The 12,308-nt window shown below is 41.0% G+C and overlaps 1 protein-coding gene across 8 annotated transcripts in view; it reads left to right on the forward strand.

The window, feature by feature from the left end:
* The window catches only part of actn2b (actinin, alpha 2b), a gene marked incomplete at its 5' end in the record, with an annotated part of 61,445 nt that extends 54,368 nt beyond the window's left edge, over positions 1 to 7,077 (forward strand). For 3 of the 8 annotated variants that reach the window (XM_084322257.1, XM_084322261.1, XM_084322259.1), the window contains 6 exons: positions 892 to 1,071; positions 3,816 to 3,962; positions 4,746 to 4,823; positions 5,846 to 5,911; positions 6,022 to 6,180; positions 6,778 to 7,077. In XM_084322257.1, coding sequence (XP_084178383.1) covers positions 892 to 1,071; positions 3,816 to 3,962; positions 4,746 to 4,823; positions 5,846 to 5,911; positions 6,022 to 6,180; positions 6,778 to 6,936 — 789 coding nt within the window. In that variant the 3' untranslated portion in view covers positions 6,937 to 7,077. The remainder of the gene's footprint in view (positions 1 to 891; positions 1,072 to 3,815; positions 3,963 to 4,745; positions 4,824 to 5,845; positions 5,912 to 6,021; positions 6,181 to 6,777) is intronic. The other 5 variants (XM_084322256.1, XM_084322262.1, XM_084322260.1 and 2 more) reach the window with 3 other exon arrangements.
* Positions 7,078 to 12,308: the final 5,231 nt, after the last annotated feature.

The following is a 12,308-nucleotide window of genomic DNA, read 5'->3' on the forward strand; positions in this document are numbered from 1 at the left end:
TATTTGATGTTGACTGATACAGCTTTCAAACTAGGCATTGCGGATCAAATATGACTCCATCTAGCAACATCATAGACATTTTACTGCTAAAAGTGTACCTTTTGGGTAGGAAAAGAGACAATTGTTCTTTTTGAAAACGGGAACAGAGAACCTCAGACCGCCCACTAGCAATGCATTTAACCAATCGGGTGCATTCCCTGTGGGGAAATGGCAAGTAGGGAGGGGATACATGACGCAATAACGTGCACTCACTGCCCAAAGGTTGATGCTCATAAAAGTCCAGAATACAGCAAAACCAAAAGAAAGAAAGAAAATCGAGGCTGCTGTTGTGTGGGCAGTGGCAGTGAAAGGGTTAACCTTCTGTATTGTCGCAGTGAAAGGGTTAACCATTTGGTAGTGTGGCAGTGAAAGGGTTAAGTGATGATTGAGAGGGATTATGTTTGAGTCTATACATTTTCTTTTGTTGATAATTCTACTCATTATACCTTTAAGGTAATTATTAGATAAAAATCTAAATACTTTAATCACATTTCTTACCTCATAATTATATTAATTGTGAGTTTGCATGACAAATGAATATTAATGGAACATGCTTTCTTACATGTACATTTTTGTAAAGAAGTATTCTTATAAATCTGGGAAAGGGGAACAATGGAATTGTTTTGTAAATGTATACCCAATTAGATATGGATAAATACTGTATAAATATATCAGGACATGAAAAGCTACTATTTGAATTACCAAGTAAAATAATGAAAACATTTACTTTGTTGTAATGTTACATGTCAATAGACAAAACAGAACATGGTCCTTAGGCCATCATTGACTGTAATAACAACAATCGGTCACGAAACCAGGAAGTTGACTCACTGTTGTTCACTGTCCTGACAGGAGATTGGACGCTGCTCCCTGGAGGTGACCGGTGCTCTTGAGGACCAGATGACCCAGCTGAAGCAGGGCGAGCATGTCATCGTCACCTACAAGCCCAACATCGATAAGCTGGAAGGAGACCACCAACTCATCCAGGAGTCGCTGGTGTTCGACAACAAACACACCAACTACACCATGGAGGTACAGCGGTGGACACACGGCCGCGCTACAACATGCTCACATGCATTTACACACATGTGTTTGCAGTTTCAACTTGACAACATTCTAAATGAACATATAATCATTTGATTTCCTGTCAGTTGTTGATATTAGAAAACACTGCAACAGGATATCAACTGCAGTCCAAGCTGTTCCCCGAACAACGCAATTCTGGGGGAACCATCTAACGTTATACAGTAGTACAGCCCTTTTCACAGCAGACATTTTGATTTGGCATCAACGGGTAAACACAGGTGTAACCGTATTAGGGACACCGTATGAGTTGCGAGTGCCGTCCTTAGGATGAGACGTTAAACTGAGGTCCCGATGGAATTCGGTCACCTGTTAAGCCATTAGGTCCCCCTGGGGACCCTGCTGTCGCTCGTCATAAATAGATCAATAGAGTGTTTTCACGGCGCGTCATCAAACCGGAAGTCGGCCATTTGGGAGATACTGAGCGTATCCAACGCAAGCGAACTAGCAACTGTTCCTGGTCATTGTTGCTCAAAATGGTCAATTATTGCCGTGTTTTTGGCTGTACTAATCGGTCGGACCAGGAAAAGCATTTGGAGTACTTCAGATTGCCAAAAGCTATTACAAATCAGGGAGAAGAGTGCAAAAAAGGAGGCGAACACCCCTCTCTCCTCTTCCCTCTCTTTTCTGTGGTTTAGACATCCTAAAAAGTCAACTTAAATCAAACATTCAGCGTGCAATCCATTCTGATGTTTAAATCCCAGTATCTCCGTAATGTCCGCGCATCCGGATTACTGACCAAAATCGTGACGTCGGTGCAAACACTCTATACAGTCCGTATTAATGTTGTGTTTCTTTTTCAAATGTACAGTAGCCAAGAGTAAAGATCCGGCCTAACCCTATCAGTCAAAGTGTATATTTTCAGCACTACATTTGTTTACCAATGATTTTAAGTGTTATTAGTGAAATATGAGTTTAAAGGGAAACTATTTTACTATTTCTTTCACTATTTGGGCACTTTTACACAATTCCTGTGAGTCTATGGAACACCTCTGTTTTTTTAATTTTTTTTATTCATTGTTTTGTATTTCTAATCAAGTCCTCAAAAACAGCATTTTTCTACCTCAAGATCTTAAGCCGTTTTGAGCCTGGGCTCCAACCACTGTGTGCAGCTCATCATGTACCTGATGCCACACAGCCACATTATCATGCAGCGGTGTCTCTCTGACATCACAAATCAGCACATTTTCAGATGACTCAGTTCAGTGAGGGTGAATATTGTGAGAGGAGAATTGGAAGAATGCGCCAATATGAGAATTAGAGACATAGATCATATTAATATAAGTTCACATAGCTAGGAAACAATGCTAAACACTCAAAAAGGCCATTTATAAGATAGTTCCCCTTTAAAGAATTCTCCGTGCATTGCATCGGAAACCGCTGGATATAGAGGCGAGGAAATTATGCCGTCATTCGTGTTTGTAGTCCTAAGAGAGAGGAGACCCAGGGCTTTCGATGGGCTTTAGAATTTCATAAAACTGCGGCTAGGTGGTGCAGTGGGCAAGGCGCTCACCACCAATGCAGGAGACGCTGGGTTCGAGCCCAGCTCTCCGCATTGCATTCAGCTTTGCTGGTCGTTCATACTAATACATTTGGCAGTATTAGGGGGTGGGAAGCTGATGGGTGGGGATCGGACGTTGTGGACAGCGACTCCTACAGGTCGGTTGGTGCGCCTGCGCAGTAGAATCAGGAAGCGACGGGGCGGCGTCCCTCCAAAGCGCAGACCCGCGACGCTGAAAGATTGCGCTTTGCAGGTGAAAAGATGCGACGGCTGCTACCTCGAGTACTGGAGGGGACTCGTGCAATGTATGGCTTCGTCCACATTACAGCCGGCTTGTGGGAGGCATGGCCAAACAGCGTTCGAGACAGGAGAGGGTAGAGTTGGACGATACGAAATTGGAATGAGAGAAAAATAGAAAAATGGGAGAAAAAGTAGATAAAAAAAAATGTCATAAAACTACACTACCCAGCTCACGCCAGCCTCTGTCAAACTTGGAGCCGTCTGGCGTGAAATTCTTTTTGAACGTTATTTTCGTTCTTATGTCTCACGGATCGAACAAACCTGAACGTTATTGCCATAAAATAGAATGTAGTTTGTTTCTTTACCTTTCTGTGAACGTCTATGAAAAAAACAATCTGTCTCAATCTGATGAAAAATGTCGGAGCACGGTCTTTGCTGCCCTGAAACGGGCGCCTGGTGGTACTAAATCCAGATTTAACTCTGCCATTGGAAAGAGGAGATTTGGCCCGACCCATAGATTTGCTTAGATTTTTAGTACACTTGATCTCAAGAAGGTGCTGAATGAGCTCAGTGGCAATGGCATGTGTGGTCAATGTTGGCATGGTGTTATTCACCGTCAACGTTCCCTAACGTTCTTGGCCAAATTCACAATCTGGTGTCTGACATCAAGGCCACTTAATCATCCCTCCCCCTTAATTGGCTGATGTCAAATCCTGTCTCCTGAGCCTTTCAGGAGTTGTGTGCCTGGTGCCAGTGTATGTTAGCCATTGAGCCTGCGTAGCCCACGGTTGGGTGCTACACAATGGTGGTGAAGGAGGCAATTTTCACCCTACATTGTTAAGTGCTTTAGAAAAGTGCTATTATAAATGATCATTCATTAAATGTTTCCACGAGTGAGCGAGTGCCATTTAATGTGCTGACCTGGCCGACCCGGTCATCATTCCACCCACAGCACATCCGTGTGGGCTGGGAGCTTCTCCTCACCACCATCGCCCGCACCATTAACGAGATCGAGACCCAGATCCTGACCCGTGACGCCAAGGGCATCAGCCAGCAGCAGATGAATGAGTTCAGGTCCTCCTTCAACCACTTTGACCGGGTACAGTGCTTCTCTCATAGTCCTCTTGATCCACATTTAATTAATATTATGCAGCAGTTGCCACCGCACTGGGGAATGTATCCGCTTTACATTCAGAGTGTTTTTCAGTCTCATTGCTTTAGGATCTTCCAAGGTATTTGTTGTGAATTGTTTACAACAATACCTTGTATGGGTTGTGTTGCAATATAAATAACAAAAAAATAAATACTTGCACACTAATACTGTGTATTTTCCCCACTGTATTATGGAATAGTGATAGCTTCATACTATTTTCGATACACGACTTTTGTGTGTGTATGCATTATGCATGCACATGCGCCATGAATCATGTTTACACTAGGGATGCTCGATATTGGCTTTTTTACCGATACCGATATACCGATATTGTCCAACTCTTAATTTCCTATACCGATATCAACCGATACCGATATATATGCAGGGTTTTCCCCCCCAAAAAACTGAATAATTTCAGGTAATTAATATTACATATCTCTTGTTGTGGAATTAACACAACATTATGCATACTTTTGACAATAAATACAATCAGAATTTGTTCTTACTTGCTTGCCTGGGTAAATAAAGGTTATAGAAATGTAATTTTTTTTAAAATAAAATAATAATTTTTTATTATTTTTTTAAACCGATACCGATATTTTCCGATATCACATTTTTATGCCGATAATATCGGACATCCCTAGTTTACACCCATTAGTTTGTGTGAGGGTCACTACCACAAAGTAACTTGTGAGTTTGTGTGTGTTTGTGTAATGTTTCTAACATCAGGACGATATGGGTAAACTGCAACTCGAGGAGTTCAAGGCATGTCTCATCAGCCTGGCGCAAGTGTGCAATGGCAAGCAGGTACTAACCTCTAACATTTCACTAACCAATTTCAGTGTGGCCGCCAGGGGCCATAGTCACGAAGGCTCCCAAAGTGGGAGTACTGATCTCTAGAGTCTGCTTCAGTCTGCTAGCTTGAATAAGGTCATGAAGACAAGTGGACCTGGTTACTACCAGATCAGCACTCCTACTCTGAAAAAACAAGGGAAACGTCAGGAAAAGAGGAATTTCTATTAGAAATTAATAATTGGTGTGTGCACAAAACTAAGATTCCCCATCTATCCTGAAAAATCACATCTCTGCTTGATCTTTGCTCAGAAAAAGGCCAGTTCGTTTATCTCTTGGCTGGGTTACCCAAAATCAGCAAGATTATCTTTTTCATTCACAATGGGACCATAATGTTTCATGCTGCCTTTGGGAAACCGATGCCCAAATGAGTTAGCATAATAATATTAAAGGGGCACTAAACCAAAAAAACAATGCTGATTTATTTTGCCCATCATCTCACACACATCCAAAAAAAAGTTTGCACACATTCATTTAGTTTGACAGTTATTGAGAGTAAATGAGTTAGAATATGGCCACCGGTGATGTCATCAGGGACATTGAATCCTTGTGTTGTGTTCATTACAGCTCCATGAAATTATCAATATGTCTAAGGGACTGCTACCTTATCGTTTCATTGAGCTGTAATTAACACAACAACACAAGGATCCAGTGTCCCCAATGACATCACGGGTGGCCACATTCTAGCTCACTTTAAGAGGGTGGATGTTTCCTGTGACAGCACTGTTGTAGACATGTCTCCTAAAGTATCTCCTCTCTGTCGACTTGTCCTCATTTGTGTCTGTTGACGTGTGGTGTGTTTGGTACCTTTGTGTCTCGGTGCCGTGTGTGTCTCTCTGTCTGTGGTTGTATCTGTGTGTTTGTGTCCGTGCATTTGTGTTAGACTTGCTCCTCTCCTCCACTGCCTCCGGTGTCCCTTCTCCTCCCTCAACACTATATGGTGGTCCCCATCTGACCTGCCCACCTCCCACCTGTAGAAGAAGAACGGGGCGATGGATACCGATGACTTTAGAGCCTGCCTCATCTCCATGGGTTATGACTTGGTAGGGTGGTTCAAAAGCTGTGGAAATGCATGGACTACCCCCCACAATATCTAACCGCAAGATGTTACTGCTTTGTGTCTTTTAACTCTTCTCTCCACTCTCTCTCTCAGGGAGAGGTGGAGTTTGCCCGCATCATGATGCTGGTAGACCCCAGTGCCACTGGGCTGGTCTCCTTTCAATCCTTCATCGACTTCATGACCAGAGAGACGGCTGATACGGACACAGCGGAGCAGGTCGTGGCTTCCTTTAGGATCCTGGCGGCTGACAAGGTGCGTTTTTCCCACCCTGACTGCATTGAAGCCAAATTCTTTATGAACTGGATACAACTTGAGAAATGTCTTGTTTTACAAGTGGGTTCTGGAATGCCAAGACCATAAAACAAGAACCAAGATGGCTACAGAAAATACATGACCTAATTTATACCGTAGCTCATTCTAGCCACCACCATTCTGGTTGTCACGCCCTGCTTTAGTGGGCTTTTACTTTGTTTCTCCTAGGGATGCAACGATGACACTTTCTGACTGCCATTACATATTCCAGGTCCTAAACTTTAGTTAGTACTCAGTACTGATCTGATCATTTACTTTGACTCAACAGGATAGACTTTGACCATTTGGTCATTAGACAAAAATGATAGATATATAATCAATGTTTCACCATTTGAGAGATCTAAAACCGAGTCACTTTGATTTCTGACATGTTACATATAGCTCTTGATATTGGGTTTTAGTATTGGGAACATTCTCTATCCTGTATATATATTGTTTTGTGTCTGGGTGTCCAAAGTGTCTACATTATAAAACACTGTTTAGCCCTGGATTCTGAAACATTAACAATTGACCTCTTGCGTTTCCTCACCGTCACAGATCTACATCCTGGTGGAGGAGCTGAGGAGAGAGCTTCCTCCGGACCAGGCAGAATACTGCATCATGAGGATGCCTCCCTACAGTGGCCCTGGAGCACCAGCGGGGGCGCTAGACTACACCGCCTTCTCCACCGCCCTCTACGGAGAGAGTGACCTCTAACCCCACATAGATGAGCCAGTGTTACTCCCTCAAGAGTGACCTTTCACCCTTTTATCCCACCACATGTGACCCACCCCTTCACCTTTGAATGAAACCGTGGAATCTAAAAAGAGGGTGTGTCAAATATGTCGCATAAAATGTGCTTGTGGCCAAAGCCTTCAGATCCCTGTTGATTTTTCTCCTGGTATGGTAGTATTTCCACAAATAAATTAGCATTGTGTATTTCTCTCCATAGGACATAACCCTCTTTTAAACAAGTACAGTACACACTACAACAGTAAAGCAAAGTTAGCCATGTTCAATTCACATTCTTTTGAGAAACCGTGTTGTACCTCTTCACCTTTGTGGCACTGGATTTGTTTCCCTGTCACACATGACATACTGTAAGTTTGTGATTTGTGTTTCAAGTGGACCTAGTGAAGAGTTTTGCATTAAGGATAAACAACACAATACAAGCCATTTGACTCTCCATCTACAGTGACAGAGTAGTGTTTAAATTGCTTTGTTAATGTATTTAGAAGACCAATACCATTTGTCTAGCACTTTCAAGTTGCAATTTCAAGTCCCCTTTCAGTGCCTTTGTTCTGGGGACACAATATATTAATGAGGGATATTGAGTTGTCAATATTAGGTTTGATTGGCAAAAAGACAAATTGATATAATGTTGTACCCAGTCCCAGACTTAAATTGATATACCCAGGCATATTTTTGTGATGTTTAGGCTGCATGTTGAGATTCTGTGTTCTTGTGTAATGGTGATGTAACCATCTTTTTTTAGTATGATTTGAAGAATGAGACCCTATGTGAGACATGCACATAATGTAATGTCATACCCAAACTGCAAATCAGAAAGTAGTGACAATATAGTACCCAAAATGATCTGGTGATATACTTATAGTACTTGGTGCCTGCTCTATACAAATAACATTCTGTTGAAAACAGTATCATTATGTAACACAAATATTACTTAAGTACTTAAGCGAATGGGTAACAAATCAAGTATTCTGAACACTCTTGTTCACATGTAATGCCAATTTGTTAAACATGCAAGAAAGCTGTAATGTCTCAGTTGTCGAAGCAACATAAGGTGGTTTTAACTTTAGCAAACAACAAACTTTGCCTCTTAGATCATTCTGTACTGTTACAGTGATTGCATCAACCATTTTGCCTTAGTTGCAACTGAAAACCTATTCCTCAAAGAGTTTTTATTTCCATAATTACCATCAATGGAGGGCTTATGTTCTGGTGGTCAGAGAGAAAGTATGAACGACGATATCCAGTCTATAGACACCTTTTTAAATGTTTGACTGACCAAGAAACTTGCTGGTTATGGTGTTGGTGAATTCAGTGAGCTAAACTTTGTACTTGAAGGTAAGCAAATCATTCAATAAACTCTTCATGATTATTGACTTTGCTCTGTTCTGTTTTGTTTACTTGTGTCCAATATGCATTTGTTTTTCATATTATGCTCTAGAAATTATACAGGTACAAAGCTAATGCCTGATTAGAAATATTGCCTCATATTAATACATTATTTATAATTTTCCTGTGTGGTGGAACAACTACCCAAATCCTTTACTTAAGTGAAAGTAGAAATACCCTTAGAGGAATAATACTCTGGTAAAAGTCCTCCATTCAAAGTCCTACTCAAGTCTAAGTATTAACCCTTTCATTCATGATTTGTAACTTATAAAACATTAAAAAATAAACAAGAATTGAATTTGTATTACTAAAGTCAGGTCAACCATGAATCAAAAATATATAAATCAAACATATTTTTTTAGTAGCCTCCTGGGATGAATTCCTTTTAGCACGTTTTTCTTAGCTCAGGCTTTTATTTGCTTCAATCACTTAACCCTCCTTGCCTTTATTTGGGACAGGTGTCCTCATGGGACAGCAACCTAATACCAAAACCTATTACATTTACTACACTTTCAAACTCTTTGTGTGTGAAAGGGACATTATATTTGTCTATACATTTACAATATGATACAATTATACATAATATCACCCTTACTAATTAACTGATTTACAGTCCATGTGTTTTTATCAATCCAATTATGTAAAACTTGAGGATATAGATATTCCATATAGATGCAATTGTGAGGAGAAAGATTATGCTAGTTGGTACTTAAACATAATATTTTACAAGTTCTTTATTAGTCATGCATGTTAACACAAGGACAATGTACAATGCAATGTGGAGAGAAAACAGGTCAGCTCAGCAGTAAGAGCACTAGTCATATATTAAGAGAATAAAGTAAGGCCACTTATGAATGTGGATGTGGAGCTGAAAGGTCAAACATGAACTCATAATTATCATACCCCTTCAAAATATCCCAATTTGATTCCCTTAGCTGTTACAGCATCCTTGCTCTTTGCCTCTTTCATAGTGTCTCTAAGCAATGCTGGATCATTTCTGTTGAGTTTATGTGTTATTATATGATTGCATGTAACTGCTTAACTGTTCCACAAGAGGGCGCTATAGGCACAAGGAGACGTAGCTAATGTAGCTGATATCAGGTAAGAGGGTATATAAGGGATTGTTCCCTCCCCCTCGATCTCTTCCTCCGTCGCCTCTCACAGAGAGAAGGTCTCATGGTGCATAAGCTATGTGAAATAATAAACCACGCCGATTAAAGGCTAAAGAAGGACCTTGTCGTCATGAACACATTATTGTTGCTCCCCAGGTGACTCTGTCAACAATTTCAATAAACTTTGGGATACATTTGACTTGAGTATCGCACTGAAAAGTTGTTATCATGTGCCAATAAAATGAAATTGTGATGAATGGTGTTAAAATTCAGAATACATTTGTTAATGTTATTCTTGTTCATCATATTATTATCCTGTTGTTGTTGTTGTTATTATTATTATCATCAGACTATTGCTATTGTTATCATTATTATTATAAACTCTTTGATGATGCCATTATCTCTGTGCAATTATAACATTGTGGAATGCAAATCTGATATTGGGTCTTTAATCCTGCCCACTGTCCTCGCGACTGTAGCAGAACTGCCAAAAGACTATTGTGGCAATGTGGCACTGTAAGTACAGTTAGCTAGCTAACATACATTTTCGAAAACATAATACATTTTATGCTGATTAACTTTAATGCTTATTTATAATACCTATATTTTACAATTATTAGGACACACTGCATGCAATGATGGCAAAGCTCTTGTTTGACGCTTGTTTAGCTAGTTAACGTTAGCAGTTAGGCTAGCTAACGTTGGATACATTCATGCATGCAATCCACTTGCTGGTTCCTGGCTGTATGATTGATTGATTGATTGATTGATTTGATTGTGGATTAGAGACATCATCCAAGGGATAAAAACATGATAAAATGCAAGCACTTATTTCCATCATGGTCCCTGGTATTAAAAAACAGGACATACATAAACATAAAACATCATAAAACATCAACATAAAACAGCATCATAAAACATTAAGATACAATATGCATATACAGTTGAAGATAAAAGAATAATAAATAAATATGCTACCCTCTCTTTCCTATGCCGATAGCCATGATCGTACATGCCTTTTGAAGCCAGTTAACCCGGGGGCCTGTTTAATGCTGCTGGGCAGGCTGTTCCACAGTACTGCAGCTGAGTAAAGGAATGTCTGCTGGCCGTAGGAAATTAGTTTACATCTAAATGGAACTATGTTTGTGTCTCTACCTCTGGTTTCATGGCTATGGTTGTTTTTTACATACTGAAAGTAATTTTGAAGGTAGCTTGGCACCTCCCCTTTATAAATTCTATATACTGGGCATAGCTTTATCATTGATACTCTTTTTTCCACCCTGAGCCACCCCAAGCTGTTGAAGTGGGGCTGGTCTAGTGAGTACGAGTGGGGAGCTGCAGGACTATCCTAACTAGCTTGTTCTGGGCAGTTTGAAGTCTAGTTCTCAAGTTGCTGGGGGCACTGTCATACCAGGACAAGCAAGCATAGTCAAAATGACACTGAACCAGTGCCCCTGCAAGTGCTCCAAGAGCTTTTCTGTCTAGGTATTTTGAGTTTCTAGCTAGGAATTTTATTCTGTTGTTGACCTTGGCTATTACTTTTTTCGCCATGCTTTCCCCTGAGAGTGTGTTTTCTAAAGTACACCCTAGATACACCACTGATTTGGTACTGGTGACCACTGAGCTACCTAACTGTATCTTGAAACCTTCCTGTGTTTTCTGTTTCCTAGTGGTAGTAAATAAAATGGATTATTTTTTACCTAAATGGAGAGACAGCCGGTTTTCTGACAGCCACTGACTGACATTCCCTAACTCCATGCTAAGTCTGCTTTCAATATCCGTTTTGCTTTTATTTGACACCATGAGAGCCGAATCATCTGCGTAGAGCAGGAGATCACATGAGCAGGCTGACTGCATATCATTTATATAAAGGAGGAAGAACAAGGGCCCCAGCACACTTCCCTGAGGGACCCCGCAGTCCACCGATCTGAAAGGACCCCTCCCACCTCTACACGTTGTTCCCTTCCCCTCAAGTATGAGCTGGCCCAGTTTGTGGCCATATCATTAAAACCTATCGCTGTTAACAGTCGCGGACTGGGACCATAATTCCTACCGGGAATTTGACTCAGGCAGGCCAGGCCAGGCCAGGCCAGGACAGGCCAGGCTCATACCCATACACCCCCCCCCCCCCCCATCCCCGGGGAAAACTGTGTTTTGTATCTTGCTGCGTTGTATCACGTGGTGGCACTGTAGAGGCTGTATACACTAGTATATAAACCTTCAGCACCATGGACAGCGACGCTGTCACAAAACGGACCATACAAGTTGTATACACTACACACCAAAGTGTAGAATAACTACTTTCCAAATAATGGATTGTCCAAATGTCGGGTTATAATACGAAAGTGTCCGTTATAGAAGTTTACCGGTGCAGTTACATTACATTTCTCTACTTCACTGGCGCTCTCTGTGATCTACTGTAGTCGATTCATCATAGTATCACTCACCCTCACGCTGCTGCCGTCAGTTCAACATAATGACGCGTTCCTTACATCTCCGCGGCTTCAATATCAGCATCCAAATCATCCACCAGACTTATAGTTGTTCTATTTCACGGTCAGGTTCCAACAAACTGTCTTCTTTAACTCCCAGCAGTACATCCAATAAAGTGATCAAGTGATCAACATCCGGAGTTTCCACGTCAATTTCAATGTCCATCTGATTCAAAACTCGCGTAATAACACCTCTGATTGCGCCCCGCTTTCGTCTCATTCTTTCAATTTTAGTCTGACGTTTGTCTTCACCCATTCTAGAGCTATGCAAAACTTTCATATCTCCCGGGTTTCGGCAGTTGATCTCATCATGATTTAAATTAATAGGCTTGTTTGAGATTGGCGA

Source organism: Notolepis coatsorum (genome assembly GCF_963971535.1).
Source record: "Notolepis coatsorum genome assembly, chromosome: 9".
Classification (NCBI taxonomy): Eukaryota; Metazoa; Chordata; class Actinopteri; order Aulopiformes; family Paralepididae; genus Notolepis; species Notolepis coatsorum.